General features: G+C 37.9%; 1 protein-coding gene across 1 annotated transcript in view; it reads left to right on the top strand.

Annotated features, from left to right (window-relative positions):
- Nucleotides 1-16,241, top strand: part of TSBP1 (testis expressed basic protein 1) — a 70,305-nt gene that overhangs the window by 28,364 nt on the left and 25,700 nt on the right. The window contains exons 16-22 of the mRNA XM_033103166.1: nucleotides 792-815; nucleotides 1,424-1,447; nucleotides 1,757-1,780; nucleotides 2,235-2,255; nucleotides 2,862-2,882; nucleotides 15,017-15,037; nucleotides 15,991-16,008. Of these exons, the coding sequence (XP_032959057.1) occupies nucleotides 792-815; nucleotides 1,424-1,447; nucleotides 1,757-1,780; nucleotides 2,235-2,255; nucleotides 2,862-2,882; nucleotides 15,017-15,037; nucleotides 15,991-16,008 (153 nt within the window). The remainder of the gene's footprint in view (nucleotides 1-791; nucleotides 816-1,423; nucleotides 1,448-1,756; nucleotides 1,781-2,234; nucleotides 2,256-2,861; nucleotides 2,883-15,016; nucleotides 15,038-15,990; nucleotides 16,009-16,241) is intronic.

The raw sequence follows: 16,241 nt of genomic DNA, 5'->3' as shown, positions 1-16,241 counted from the left end.
GCACCGCGGATACCGTGTCGCCAGCAGAGGGCGCCACAACACCTCCAAGGGTTTGATGCCCCCTCCAAGGCCGTTGCTGATTCCCTCTCAGAATAGTAGCAAGAAAACTAGTTCCCCTTTCATCAGCCTTTCCATACTGATTTCTTTCTTTGTTTTTCAGCTACAGGATCCTCTTGTAAGTTTGACTATTTCTCTTCATGGTGGAACTCATTTATCTCCAGCAAAATCTGACAGATCTTCTTAAACAAAAATTTACCCATCCATATTGGGATTGCAATAGCTTAAAGTTCCTATTTCCTTGACCCTTTATTTTTCCACTACTCAGAATTCCACTATGTTACTAAGAAGTTTCTAGAACATTCACTGGCTCACATAAAAATTAAAGAGCAGAGGAAAATGTTTTCTCTATGGTTGTAAAGATTGTCAATTAGTGACTTTCCATACAGAAGGAAAACAAATGAATGGAAGACAAAGGTACAGATAATATTTCTGTTTTCCAGCTAGGTAATTTATACAAGCAATTAGAAAATTGTTTATTTGTTTCTCAGTTGTGCACTTAGCAAAGTCCACTGATGTCTATTGGAACTTGAGTGCCAGTACCGACACGTGAAAGTCCTATTTTCTTAGCCTTTGGCTCCTCCATTAACCAGCATTCCACCAACTGATTATAACTTTTTTGGAAAGTTCCAAAAGCCTCTGATAGGAAAAACCTTTCAAGTAGTTATATCACGAGGAAATTTTACAGATAGAAAAAAATGGGGGAATAATAAATCTCTTCACTTGTTTTTCAGTGGAATCAACTCCTCACGCAATCAGTAAGTCTGTGTGTTCACTTGATTCTCTGCCGCGGAGCTCGATTGGCTCCAATGAGGACCAAGAGTCTGTCTGGCCGTCCTGGGACATGAAGGGCTGAGGTCCATATTGGCCTCTTGCTATCTCATTATCAAGATCCCTCTGGGTTATTAATGGTGTATTTGAAAGCTCTCACACTATTAATTTGAGAGGGGAGGGAGAAATATACTTAGTCATAAAGATCATCAATAAAAGACCATAGAAAAGGAAAAACATAATAGCAGAGAAAGGAGGAGATAAGACGTTTCTAACACAGTTTTCCATTTGGACCTCCTGCCCTACCTAGTCTGTTCTTCCCGTTTGAATTCCAAGGAAAATCTCCCTGACTATATAGGGATTTTAAGGGCTGAACATGTGACATCTTGGTTTCAGATTACCAATAATTCTCTCAGCATCTTAGTTTTATGAAAAAAACCCAACTCCATGATTTACATTCAAAACTCACGAACAGAGACAAAAGTTTCCCAGCAGTTAAAAATGACCTGTTATAAGGGACTTCACAAATTGAAACACAGATTGAACAGGGAAGAAAGGAAAAGGACATAACAATTTTCCCTGTTCTGTTTTCCAGATGGATCAACTCCGCATGCCATCAGTAAGTCTTTCCCTGTCTCCTCTACTGTGGGGCCCTGTAACCTGTTCTTTCCCCACCAGCCCTGGGATTTCTAGTATGAGATACATACTTCCTTAGCACTTACCTTCCCATTATCAAAATCCCATGAAGTTATTAATGATAATTTTGGAAATTTCAAATCCTGCTGATTTACATTAAAAGTAAATAAAGACCAAAGGGAGCATTTTCCCTATTGTTATAATGACCTACTGAAAAGGAACTATAGAAATAAAAGGGGGAAAAAATTGTGGGAGAAAAAAAGATTATGAAGATACTTTGTCTGTCTTTCAGCTGGTCCACCTCCAATGCCCAGTGGTAAGTTCACTCTGTTTTTCTCCCATTTTCTGCTGTTGCCATTGCTGTTCTCTACGTGACCTGGAGACCTGGCCCTGCCCTGCTCATTTCTAACTCTTGTGCAGCAACGCTGCTCTCAGTTTCCTTTGCCTGCTGCTCATCCAGCTTCTCTTCCTGTGAAGTAAACTTACATTTACTTAACTCCAAATATATATTTACTTTGCATGTCCTGTGAGGTTAAGAACTATATTTAATTACATTATCTCATTTAATTTTTAGAGTAACTCCAATGACCTCTTTGTAAGGACTAAGAAACTGAGGTCACATACTTGCCCCAAAATACACAGTCATAGAACCATAATTTGGACAAACAGCTATGTCACTACCAATCTTCTCCCCTACACAAATAATCCTGCCTAGAAGGAACCTGTTTCTTTCAAACAAGTATCCAATGATATCTGATCTGTTTTTTTAGGTCTGCCCCTGGCACCCATAAGTGAATATGACATCTACTTCTCTACTTGGGTTCTCTTTGGTCTTCTTCAAATCTGAGTGACTTAGTTCTGTTAAGGTGATTTGAGTTTCTTATTGCTCTCTTGCTTCCTTATTACTCAGCTTTCCCTACATTATGGATAATTTAAGAGAATACTGATTAAAAGGACCAAGCTAGTATTTGTCAACAACAACAACAAAAAACTGAAGAATATTATAATATCATAGATGTAGGCAGAATTTTTGAGAGAGAGGAAACAGGAAGTCCAAAATGATCTTTAAATGGAGAGGCCTTTGAGTATTCCCTCAGAGACTACAGTGCTATTCCAAGGAAGCAGAAAGACCTAATAGCCTTTACCTGGAACTGTACCTGAAGTCGTGCAGGTCCCATGAATAAATGGGACTTTTAAGGAAACCCTGCTTTGACTTCGTCATCACATCATGACTGATCAGTCTTACATCTGAGTTTGCATCGCATACTTTGGGATGCTTTCTTCTTATGCCCACCCAAGTACCCCCATCAAACACACCAGTGGAATATAGTAGATAATACTACGTTTTTTTCTATTTACGAAAAATGACATGGATTTCTTTTTGCTTATTTTTTTAGCGATTTCACAGAGAACCTCAAGTAAGTTCTTATTTCTCAGCCTGTCTTATGTGAGACTTTTTCTGAGCTTTGATGTTCTTATTTCTAAGTGCACAGAAGAGGGAGACTCATGTTTCTCATATCCGTTTGCTTCCACATTACCCAACCGCCTCCAGGTTAGGACTACAAGGTAATCTTTTTGATTCATAGCTGTAGGATTTACCATTACTTCAGTTCTTAACTCAATTTCCCAGGTAATAGACACCAACGGTGACTCAATATTTAAACCAGATCAAGCACTGACAGTGGTGATGTTTAACATAGAATTCATGAAGCCTCTTTTCACACTGTGCGCTAATGTTCCGTAATTCACATTTGGTTCTCATAGCTATGTTACAAATGATGTTTATGCAATCCCAACATCCCCTGGAGTTCCTCAGATTGAAATTAAATCACATTAATATTAAAACCTAAAGTTCCTGTCCAGGTTAAAAATTCAGGTGACGGTAGAGTGCAGGCAGGAGATATAAGTGAGTGAGGTGAGGTGCATCCCCTCGGAACTGTGGAGATGGGAGGCCACGTACAGCCTAAGGTGGGCAGCTGCTGCTCAGCTCCCGTCAGCTTCTCCACGCAACAATGCAGAGCCAGAATCGCCAAAGCATTTCACTTCATCCAGATTTTAGGCAAAATTTCCCAATTTTTAAAACATGATAGACATCTGGATGACTCTGACAGACTGCAAAAATACTTACAGACATTCCACACTTCTGTCTAAACACATTCTAAATATATTTTATAATAACAAGTTTTTAATAACTTCAACAATTGTAGGATACAGGGATTGGTATTTGAAAAGGGAGAATCGGAACTGTTAACATAAAATGAGCTATGTCCCTCTGAAGTTGCCATCTCCACATTCTTTCTGAATCCTGAGTAAGGAAGCTGATTAGCTAAATATTCTCACTGCACAGGTGAAAATACTGAGTCTGTAGAGTCAGTGGCGCAGACCCACGGGTGAGATTGGGAGCCTCAGATGTCCACCTCAGACACATGTCCTGTAATTGGGAAAAGGGATCAAGGACCCGAGGTCAGCAGAAGGGATTATTGGTCTTGTAGATAGGAATTATAATCCAGAATCTAAATTAAATAAATAATGTTATTTTCAATGGGGACATCAGAAAGGATGGGCAGGAAAGGAGCTGTGAAAAATCCAAGACCCCGGGGATTGGGAAGAGGGGTAAAAGGTATGCCAAAGAAAGCAGGACACATACCACCATTTTTTGGCTGGCTTGGTCTTGGCTGCTAATTTTTTTTAATTAAAAATACACAGCGAAGCTTAAGCATAAAAAGGGGGGAATGATTTCTAAGGGGCATAAACTGAACAGGAATACATTGTGAGGAGAAGCTAAAGTCAAGCCCTTGGCAAGAAAGGTGAGGGGATGGGGGGACAGAGGTCGCTGCTGAACCTCAGAAACAGAGCTGGAGTTTCAACACGTGCTATAAGATGGCAGCCAAAGCCTCAGGACCCAACATAGTGAGAAGTGGAATTGGGTCTGCTGAGTGAAGCTACGAGCAGAAAATATACTACCTGTCCAAGGAGAGGAACCAAAATATCTTCATCTTCCCAGCCATGTAAACAAAGCCACTCGCCCAAGTCCTGACCTGAACCCACCAGGGCACAAAGCCCTGCTGGGAGTGTGCTATCCATGCAGTGTGGGAACCCCAAGCCAAAACGGGTGACAGCTGGTTTGCTGGTGGTGTGTCTCAGTGGCTAGGGCAATAGCAACCATGAAACTCCCACAAGAAGGGATCCACAACCCAGGGTATTACAGGATAAAACATCCACAAAGATAACACCCAAGGAATAAGAGTTTATCAAAAAATTATGAAATGTATGAGGAAATCCAGCACCACATGAGTGACACTTCACAAGCCCCAACAAATTGGAGAATTCCAGCCCAGAGAAACACAGCTGCAGCAATCTGAAGAGCACTAAAATAAACTTAAAATCTTCAAACATATTAATGCATTTACCAAATATACGAGGTCAGACAATTAAGTTCGTGAACTTGTTGCAACGATGTTGCTAACCTTTTTTGATATCAGAGGGATTATTCATCATGAATTTGTACCAAATTTGGACAAACAGTTAAACAAGTTTACTATTTGGAAGTGCTGAACAAGCTGCATGAAAAAGTTAGACAAAAACGACCTGAACTTTTCACCAACAATTCATGGCTCTTGCATCACGACAATGTACCAGCTCACACGGCACTGTCTGTGAGGAAGCTTTTAGCCAATAAACAAATAATTGTATTGGAACACCCTCCCTACTCACCTGATCTGGCCCCCAATGACTTCTTTCTTTACCTGAAGACAAAGGAAATGTTGAAAGGAAGACATTTTAATGACATGCAGGACATCAAGGGTAATATGATGACAGCTCTGATGGCCATTCCAGAAAAAGAGTTCCAAAATTGCTTTGAAGCGTGGACTAGGCGCTGGTGTCAGTGCATAGCTTCCCAAAGGGAGTACTAAGCAGCTGGAAGACTGGGGTTATTTATTGATATAGGTAAGACAGGGGAAAGAGCAGGTTTAGATGAGGCAATCTTGAGTTCAGTTTAGCATGTGTTAGGTTTGAGATGACTTGGACATCGTAACTAGTTTACAAAATACTCTGCACTTAGACGGCTATAAGCATGTTCTCTGACACATATTCTTTCCTATTCTTTAAAAGCTTGGGTAGAACCCATAATTTTTTAGTTGCTTTAAATTATTAAAAACAGTCCACTCCTCTTAAAACATCCCATTTCCCAGCAGCCAATCTTCAGACCACAGACTCAGAACAGGGGGAAAGTACAGTCTGCTTCTCTCCCTGCCCACCCTCCTGTGGTTATCATTTCCACTGAACTGAGGCTGAGAAGATGGATTTTACTTAACTGAGAATGCATTTTCTCATCTGTGTCAGATATAGGTCCTTTTCATTAGAACATGAGGGCAGCTGCCCTTCCATGTGCTCAAGAGCAGGCACCCAAATGTCTTGTAGAACACGTTTGATTCCTTCAAAGGAATCTGCAAGATCTTGCCCAATTCTGAGGGCTCCACTGCACAGACTGTGCTGTGGGAGTATGGACTCTGGTCTGGCCTATCCCAGAGCCCTCGTCTCCCTCCCCACAGTATACCTCACGGCCTGTCACTGCCGAGGTGCCCTCACCAAGGAGGCCACCAACTGGAGTTCCATACCAGTAAAAGCTCAAGCCTGTGTGTCCTCTACAATGCCCACCTGATCCTCGGAAAGCTCAGCATCCTTGCCACAAGGAAAAGGAAGAGGATGCCTACAGCTCTATTGCATGCTCCTCACTGTGTATGGCTCCCTCCCTCCAATTTTCTTTCCTTATGCTCAAATACGCACAAAACAAATCAGCAAATCCACTAAGCAGACATTCAACCAGTGGATGAGTTGCCACAGGTTCTTTGTTCCAGACACTCCCAATCTTTGTAAGCAAATCTCTTGAAGTCCTTTTCATTTGCTTTCAGAAAGAAAATCAGTATCCCTTCTTCTCTCACAACACCGATCCTTTGTCAACTACTTATAGCTCTGAAGACTGACTTAACTCTCCTTCCCCTACAGTTGTTGGCTTATGTAGGCTTGGAAGAAGGGTGATATTTGGGCTAGAAGAACTAGCTTAGCCATCATTTGTTAAGGCCTGAGAGCAGCACCTCTGCATTGCACAACTCCAGGAATCCCTTGCCATTGTGTTCTGGAGTGGTGCAGTCCTCTCCGAGGGCTTGTCTCAGCTCAGTTGGGTGAGGAGGGAAATGGGAGGGTATAACCTACCTCTTTTTCTCCAGTTTTTTTAATTCTACTTGTCAATTTTGAGACAATAGGGAAAGTCCTACTTAACATCCTGGTCTTCATCCAAGCACATATTGTACATCAAAAAGCAATTGAATATTTGAGTCCAAAGCTTTAGGGAGAGATCTGATGGAAAGTAACTTTGATAGTAACCAACATATAGATAGCATTTAAAACCACTGGCCTAAAATAGATCACCAAAGGTGTATGTATGTAAAGACAGGGGGCTAAGGATTGAGCTCAATAACATCAGTTTTAGAAGCTTGGAAGAAGGAAAAATTCTAGCAAGGTATATAGAGGAGGAGTGAGCAGAGAGAAAGAAGGAAACCCAGGAGAAGGAGCATCATAGAACTCGAGAGTATTCCAAAATGGAAAAGATGAATGAACAACTATATCAAAAACAGCTAAGAAATAACATTTTAAACTGGTCATTTAATTTCCAAAAATGGGGGTTTATTTAACTTTGATAAGAGAGGGGGACAAAAGCCTAATTGGAGGGGGTTAAGGAGAAAGTGAAAAGTTAGAATGGCAGGGAGCTGACATGGCACATAACATATGGTAGAGTTAATATAACATCACAAAGGCAGGAAGAACTGGAGTTCTGATAGGCTGTGGCTTCCCTCATGGGAAATAAAATAAAGGCTATCCAATTAAAAAAAAAAAGATAAAACAAGTAAACATATATATTAAAGGTAGTTTGGGAAAAGAACATGCAGATATTAAAAGGAACAAAGCTGAATTCTTAAAAATGAAAAATAGTTACTGAAACTGAAACAATAGATAATAATATAGTAATATTTATAATTATGTAAATATATAGTTATATAAACAATAGTTAAATGCTATATTAATCACAGCTAAAATGAGCGAATTAGAAGACAGAACTGAGGAAATCTCTCGGAATCAAATACAGAGATAAAGAGCTTGAAAATATGAAAGAGACGTGCGAGCCATGGTTGGCTAGAATGAGGAGGTCGAGTGTAACAGGAATTCTATAAGGGAGAATTCAGATAATACATACCAAGTAATATTTTAAGAGATTAATAATTAACAATATTCAAGAAAAAAAGAAACTTAAGTCCTCATATCAAAAGAGTCCACTGAGGGCTGGAATTAGATAACTAAAATACACACTCCCGTGCACACACGTGCACCGCACGCGCGCGAACATGCCAGCCAAGACTAATAGTGAACTGACAAACAGAAATAAAAAGAAAATCATAAAGACCACCAGAGAAGCAGGTCATCCAGAAGGATCATGTTAACATTAGACTTATTAGTAATAATAACGTGCCAGAAGGCGATAGAACAATATCATCCAAGAACTCATGGAAAATTACTATACATCCATATGAATCAACCAGCCAAATTATCATTTAGGAGTGAGGAAAAATGAAGTCTTTTTCCATATATTCATGAACCTAGAAGCTTACTAACAACTGATTCTCACTGAAAGAATTATTGAAGGGACATTCTTCAGTGAAAATAAAAACTCAAAATAAATTGGCAAACTATCTGTCAAGTCTAAAACATGAGTATTAAGAAGAAGAGAGGGGAGGAGAGCTTCTAGGTCAGTGAACACCTGGAGATTTGAGGGTACTCTGTGCCCTTTCTCCATACTTTGCCTTATGCATCTCTTCCAACTAACTTTATGAGTTACATCCTTTTATAAAAAGCCTGTAATCTAGTAAGTAAAATGTTTCTTTGCGCTCTGTGAGCCACCATAGAAAATTAATCAAGCCCAAAGAGGGATTCTTTGGAGCCTTTGATCCCTAGCAGGTTGGTCAGAAGCACAGGTGATAACCTGGACTTGCAATTGGCATTGAAGTGAAGGGCGCAGTCTTGTAGGATGGAGCACTTACCCTGTGGGATCTGACGCTCTCTCCAGGTAAAGTATATCAGAATTGAATTGAAGCAGAAAAAGGAAAATTTCAATGAATAATGGAGTGGAAATTTAAAAAAAAAGAAAATGAAAAAAGAAGAAGAAGAGAGGGAAAAGGAGAAGAAGCAAGAGGAAGAGGGGAAGGAGAAATTTATCAGTGTGTCTTAAAATCAATAGACCGAAAGCATTAGAAAAAAACAACTTAGAAACAAGGTTGTTGATTATGGATGAAGACAATTTAACCGGAGGACAGAAGTACTTAATTTTACATTTTGTTTAAAAATATATAAATTTGAATATGTAGGCTAAAAAATGAAAGATTACTGTTAATATAATAGAAATGTACCACATACCATCTGAATGCATAGGGATAACAAAAGGAATAAAGATATGTTAATCCAATAGAAAGCAAGAAAAGAAAAAAAAAATGTTTTAAAGTGAGGTAGCAGAGAAAAGTTTAAATACGCCCCTGAACACAATACAATAAATACAATACTGGGTTAAAGTAACATTAAAAACCAGAAACTCTCAGATGTAATTAAAAAAGAGAATTTTTTTCTTAATTTCCTATTTTCCTATAAGATAAGAAAAATTAGTTGAATTCTATTAACAAAATATATACCTAAAATGAAAAGACATGTAAAAAAATGAAAATGAAGGAATTTTAAATTATGCCAGATAAATAAAATTTTAAAAAGCTGACATACTGCAAATATTAGATAAAACAGAAGACAAAATAAAAAGGACAAAGAATAGGGGTCGGCCCGGTGGCTCAGGCGGTTAGAGCTCCATGCTCCTAACTCCGAAGGCTGCCGGTTCAATTCCCACATGGGCCAGTGGGCTCTCAACCACAAGGTTGCCAGTTCAATTCCTCAACTCCCACAAGGGATGGTGGGCTCCGCCCCCTGCAACTAAGATTGAACATGGCACCTTGAGCTGAGCTGCTGCTGAGCTCCCGGATGGCTCAGTTGGTTGGAGTGCGTCCTCTCAACCACAAGGTTGCCGGTTCAACTCCCACAAGGGATGGTGGGCTTGTGCCCCCTGCAACTAGCAACGGCAACTGGACCTGGAGCTGAGCTGCGCCCTCCACAACTAAGATTGAAAGGACAACAACTTGACTTGGAAAAAAGGCCTGGAAGTACACACTGTTCCCCAATAAAGTCCTGTTCCCTTTCTCCAATAAGAATCTTTAAAAAAAAAAAAGACAAAGACTGATATTCCATATAAATAGAAAAAAATTTTAACAGATTATGTAACAGTCATGAGATCATAGGTGCTTATTAGCATAGCCTTTGAAATATATAAAGCAAAATGACAAAATAGCAAAGAAGAAATCAATGCATTTATAATTAAATGAGATTTTTATAATACCTCTCTCAGAAAATAAAATAGACAAGGCTAGAGAAGCTTTATCTGACACAATTTTAAAAGCTTTATCAAATAGATGTACATAGTACCTTCCATCCAACAAGCACAGTTAGAAAATTTACTCATATGACCACCAATTCACTCAACTAGAGAATCTCAACTAATTTCAAAATAAATTTCTGACATAGTATAAAGCACACTTTCTGAGCATAAGGAAAGAAAATTAGAAATCAATAACAAAAAAATTAACATATACATATTTGGATGCTAACAATATACTTCAAAATAATCCACAAATTACCAAGGAAATTTTGAGAGAAATTATAGAACACATAGAAATAAATGAGAACAAAACCATTATGTATCAGAACACTTAGGATAAAGTCAAAGTATTATTTAGATAGATATTTGTCATCATAAATTATTTTAATAGAAATCATTAATGAACAAAAATAAATGAACTAAACACTGAGTTAAAGGCAATAAAGAAGAAGAGAAGAAATAGCTCATACTATCCAAAGCAATCTACAGATTTAATGCAATCTTTATCAGAATTCCAATGGCACTTTCATAGAAATAGAAAAAACAATCCTAAAATGTGTATGAAACCAAAAAAGACCCCAAATAGCCAAAGCAATCTTGAGAAAGAAGAGCAAAGCTAGCTAGAGACATCACACTTCCTGATTTCAAACTATATTGCAAATCTATAGTACTCAAAACAGTATGGTACTGGCATAAAACAAACATAGACTAATGGAACAGAATCAAAAGCCCAGAAATAAACCCATGCAAATAGTCATTTAATATTTGACAAGGTAGCCAAGAATACTCAACAAGGAAAGGATAGTAGTCTCTTCCAAAAATGATGTTGAGCAAACTAGATAATCACATACAAAGGAATGAAATTAGACCCCTATCTTACACCACTTACAAAAATTAACTCAAAATGGATTAAAGACTTAAAGGTAAGAATTAAACCTATAGAACACCTAGAAGAAAACATGGGAGGAAAGCTCCTTGACATTGAACAAAAGAAACAAGTGGGAATACATCAAACTAAAAAGTTCTGCACTGCAAAAGAAACAACAAGTAAAATGAAAAGGGAACCTATAGAATGGGAGAAAAACATATTTGCAAAGGGGTTAATGTATTACATATATATATCATACAACTCAGCCAAAATAACAAAACAATCTGATTTTAAAATGGGCAGCAGAACTGAATAGACATTTTTCCAAAGAAGACATCCAAAAGGCCACCAGGTACATGAAAATGTGCTCAACATCACTAATCATCAGGGAAATACAAATCAAAACCACCGTGAGATATCACTTCACACTTGTCAGAAGGCTATTATCAAAAGGACAAGAGATAACAAGAGATGGCAAGGCTATAGAGAAAAGGGAAGCCTTGTGCACTGTTGGCAGGAATGAAAATTAGTACAGCCACTATGGAAAACAATATGGAAGTTCCTCAAAACATTAAAAATAAAACTACCTTATGACCCAGCAGTTCCACTTCAGGGTATATATCCAAAAGAAATAAAATCACTATATTGAAGGTTATCTGCCCTTCCACATTTTTGGCATTATTTACAGTAGTCAAGACATGGAAACAACCTAAGTGACCTTCAACAGAACAGTGGATAAAGAATTTGGTATATATATAACAGAATATTATTCAGCCATGAAAAAGAAGGAAATCCTGCCTTTTGCAGTAACATGGATGGATGTTGAGGACATTATGCTGAGATAAGTCAAACAGAGCAAGACAAATACTGTATGTTCGCACTTACATATGGAATCTAAAAAAGCCAAACTCAGAAATAGAGAGTGGAATGGTGGTGGCCAAAAACTTGGGGAGGGGAAAATGGGAAGATTCGGTCGAAGGGTACAAACTTCCACCTATAAGATAAATAAGTTCTAGATATCTAATGCACAGCATGGTGACTAAAATTACCATTACTGTATTATATACTTCAAAATTGTTGAGAGTAATTCTTAAACGTTATGGTAATAAAAAATGGTAATTACGAGGGGCTGGAGGTGTTAACTAACCTTATTGTGGTAATCATTTCACAATATATACATGTATCAAATTATCACATTGTACACAGTGAAGATGGAAAAAAATCACGTGATTTGATATATGTATCAAATTATCACATTGTACACATTGAAGGTGGAAAAAAAATCAGTGGAGCAAAATCAATTGCCCAGAGACAGATCCTTGTTATATGACAAAGTTATCTCATAACAGATGGAGAAGTCAATAAATGATCTTGGGTCAAATGAGTATCTTTATGGAATAACAACAAAAAATAGATGTGCTACTTCACACATTTCCTTTTTTAAAAAAATTCTGGTCCAATTAATACCTAAACATGAACTATATCGATATTAGAAGAAAATACAGGAGAATAGATTTGTGTTCTCAGATAGGGAGGGGAGACTTTCCTTCAAAATACCCAGAAAACACCAAACATAAATGTTGACTAACAAAAACTCAAAACTTCTTATTGGCCAAACACTACACATAAGATTAAAAGACAAGAGGCAGTAACTGAGAAAATATTTGCCGTATGTATAACTATCAATGTTATCAGCATTAAGAATATATATAAAATCCCACAATCAGTAAGGAAAAGAAAACAAATTAAATGGGATAAGAATAAATGGTTCACAAAATAGGGAAACTGAATATTTAATAAACATAAGTTGCTAAATCTCTTTAGTGATCAAAAATACAATGTAAAATTGAGATACCACTTTTCTCAAAATATATTGGCCAAAATTTTAAAGCCTGACAAGATCAATTATTTTTTGGAATATGTGGTAAAGTGGGAACTCTCATTCTCTGAAAAGCAATTTGTCAGTATCTAAACTAAGTGTAAGCATACCCATGAATTTTACTTCTGGTTATAAACACTAAAGAAAAGTCTTACATATGTACACAAGAGAACATGTACCAAGATGTTTATTGTGGCATTTTTAACAATAAAAAATCAGAAATAAATTCATATAATGTATACGCATAAAACAGAAAACTACAGCAGTTTAAAATGAACAACTATATGTGTGCCTGTATATATAGCCAAGGAAACATCTCAAATCACAGGGCTGAATGAAACAAGCCAGAGGCAAAATGGTATTTGTAGACATAAAATAGTATTAAAAGATGATGCAAGTTAAATTTAACATATGCAAATTAAAACAACAACAAAAACCATTTAAGCCCACAATATTGCTTAGGAATCCACATATTTATGAAAGTACTTTTAAAAGTTCTTGGGGACACACTGAACTCATAATGGTGGTTGCCTGCAAAGAGCAAAGGGAAGGAAATGAACCTAGGATTGGTGATTCAAAGGGATTTTAGCCATCTCCGTAATATTTTTTTTTTCTTAGAAGAAATTGGGAACATATATGACAAATGTTACATTATAGGCAGTATGACTGCCTATTCCTGAGACATTATTATTTGAGTATTTTTTAATATCTCAAAATGAAAACAAAGCAAATAAAACAAATATACTGTGAAACCCTAAGGAAGCAGGCCATTGTGGCAAATTTGGCTGTGAATCACCAGTGTGTCCACCTGCAAAAGACCCAGCCCACCTGCCATGCATTTTGTCTCTTCCAGGTCTGGGACTCTCTAAGGGAGAGGCTACACCTTCCCACCCTTTGGGACTCTCTAAGGGAGAGGCTACACCTCCCCACCCACCTGTCAGAACAAGCCTTTTCTGGTTTCCTTTATTTTAACCATTGTCCATGAGGCTATTTGAAGGAGCCCACTTCCTTCCATGGCTAGCATTCTTCTTGGTCAAGGGTGCTGCCTTCCGAGGCTGAAAAAGCCACTGATGCTCACAGCGCTCCTGGGGCGGGTCCATGAGGAGTGAGGAGTCCTTCTCCCTACTGATACTTGCTACGTGAGCCCCAAAATAGCACAGCTTGAGTTCAGGCTCCTAACATATCACAATAAAACTGCTGCTTAGCGGTCTGTGAACAGAACACATACATACACACACGCTTACACACTCAATGAAGTTTTCAACATTAGTGCAATCCAAATTTATCCTTAGAAAAACAGAAGTTTTCTTCTGTGCAGGTTTTCTCATTCTTACATGGAGCAGTTTGGTTACTCAGAGTCATAGCCTACCAAATATTTCCTTTTCAAATCTTACTTTTCACATGATCTCTGCTTTGTTTTTCCACACCTGGCCATTTCCAAAAACTTCCTAGAACTAAAGAACAAGTTACTCCAAAAGTGTACTGATTATTTCTCCTCTTGCAAGTAGAAAATTATTTATATTAATAATTTTGAAGATATTATTCCAACCTCATCAAAAAATCTTACAGCTAAAATTCTGCCAGGGCTTAGACACAAAATACCATATGATAACACACACACACACACACACACACACACACCCAGCAATCTCTTGTGCACCCTCATGCATCGTGCTACAGGGATCACTGTTGTCTTCAGATGCCCGATACCTGTTTCACACTAGCACAAAATCTTCCTGACAGGGTTGCATGAGGAGACCAGAGGGAGAGGAAGGGTATTCTGATGCTGGCTACAGTATGGAGAATTTCTTCATTGATTCAGCAAAAATTTGTTAAGTTCCTGGTCTCAAGAAACCATGCTAAGTGCTGGATTAATGAAGAGAACACTAAAGCTGATCTCAGAGAAGGGAGTCACAACCTGGGCAAAGCAAGTGGAGAACAATGATGAGGATTGCAGAGATCTCGAATGTTGGTGGGGATTGGGAGAGAAAAAGGGCAAAGGAGGACCAAGAAAGCAGCTCCACTGAAATACGTAGGGGTGGCACACACTCCCTGACTTCACAGTTGCAGAGACCCAGATGGGAAAGCTGAGGGTGAGCTCTGTCGCAAGCTGAGGACCCTCCTGCCATAACCACCCGAGGCACAGTGGCCCCCAGCTTAATCCTCCTTCTGTCCACTGCTATTCAGTGTGCGATGCTCATCCTGGAATGACATCGTTAAAATGTGTTTCTGTTTCATGATCCAACAACACTAATTTATTTGTTTGTCTTTTTTATTGAAGCAAGACCTGGGAAATATAAAAGTAAGTCCCATGTTTCTGTTAATTCTATTGTTATCATTGTTTTCTGATGGTATCTAGTGCCCTATTTTTACTGTGAATGTACTAAGACTTAAGACATATTTCTGACTATATGGCCTATTAACTTTTCAGCATTCCTTTCCTTCTAGCTTCGTTTCCCTATCCCTATTCAGTAGCTAGCTCCATTATCAACTATCAATGTCCATTTGGAGGCTCTCATTGAAAGAAATCGGTGCTAAAGGTGGCACTATAATAATAATGTTTATTTAGCACTTACAATGTGCCAGGGCTTTGTATACACATATGCATTATAGCAGATGAGTATTGTTATTTTAAAGAGAAGGAAGTAACGAGACTAGGTAACTTACCCATGATCCCACAATTATGAGCAGCAGAGGCTGGGATTCAGATTCAGGTCTATTTACCTGAGTCTAAAGTCAAGAGTGCCTCCATCCCAATCAAATGGTGAGAAATATGGCTTCCCAACCCTCAGATATTTATGCGTATGGGGAAAAGAGAAACTTCTAAAATTAACCTAAAGAACAGTAATTAGCAAACAAGAATCACAGTAATGATCAGGATAAATCAACACAGTCATTCCAAAGAAGTGGTGGGAACAAGAGGAATAATAATAATAAGGAGGCAAGAAGTGTAAGTGACATAAAAATCTTACCAGCCAATGATTTTCGAAAGTTTGAATTAGTCAAGAGAAATCAGAAGGAAGAAATAGCTTCTCCCAATGATTCCTTTCTTTCTAAAAAGGCATCAAATTAAGAGGGACTTGAGTAGAATAATCTGAAGATGTTTATTCTCCTACTATATTTAACTGATTCTAAATAGTTTGTTGGTCTCTCAAAGTCCTGTTTTTAAAACTTCCAGTATCAAGAGTTTGAGAAGCAATTGTTCTTCATCCAGAAACCTCTCATTCATTTATTTATTTGATTTATTTTTCACAGTAAAACAAGAGGAGCCAAGTAAGTTCTGTATCTATTCCTGAATTCTGGGGTTGGTCCCTGTTTTAATATGCTTTTCTGAACATGTAACAGCTTGACATTTGACTTTTTTACTCTCTCTTGTTTTTATATTGAGTAACTTCCTCTAAAGTTACTGGTGATTATTTTAGAAAGTAAAATACACAGGGATGGAAAGTCAAATAATGAGATGGCTTAAGGTGACCTGGAATTAGAAATAATGCTTTTGAACATTT

Source organism: Rhinolophus ferrumequinum, chromosome 3 (genome assembly GCF_004115265.2).
Source record: "Rhinolophus ferrumequinum isolate MPI-CBG mRhiFer1 chromosome 3, mRhiFer1_v1.p, whole genome shotgun sequence".
NCBI classification, from domain to species: Eukaryota; Metazoa; Chordata; class Mammalia; order Chiroptera; family Rhinolophidae; genus Rhinolophus; species Rhinolophus ferrumequinum.
This window is presented reverse-complemented; position numbering and strand designations above follow the sequence as displayed.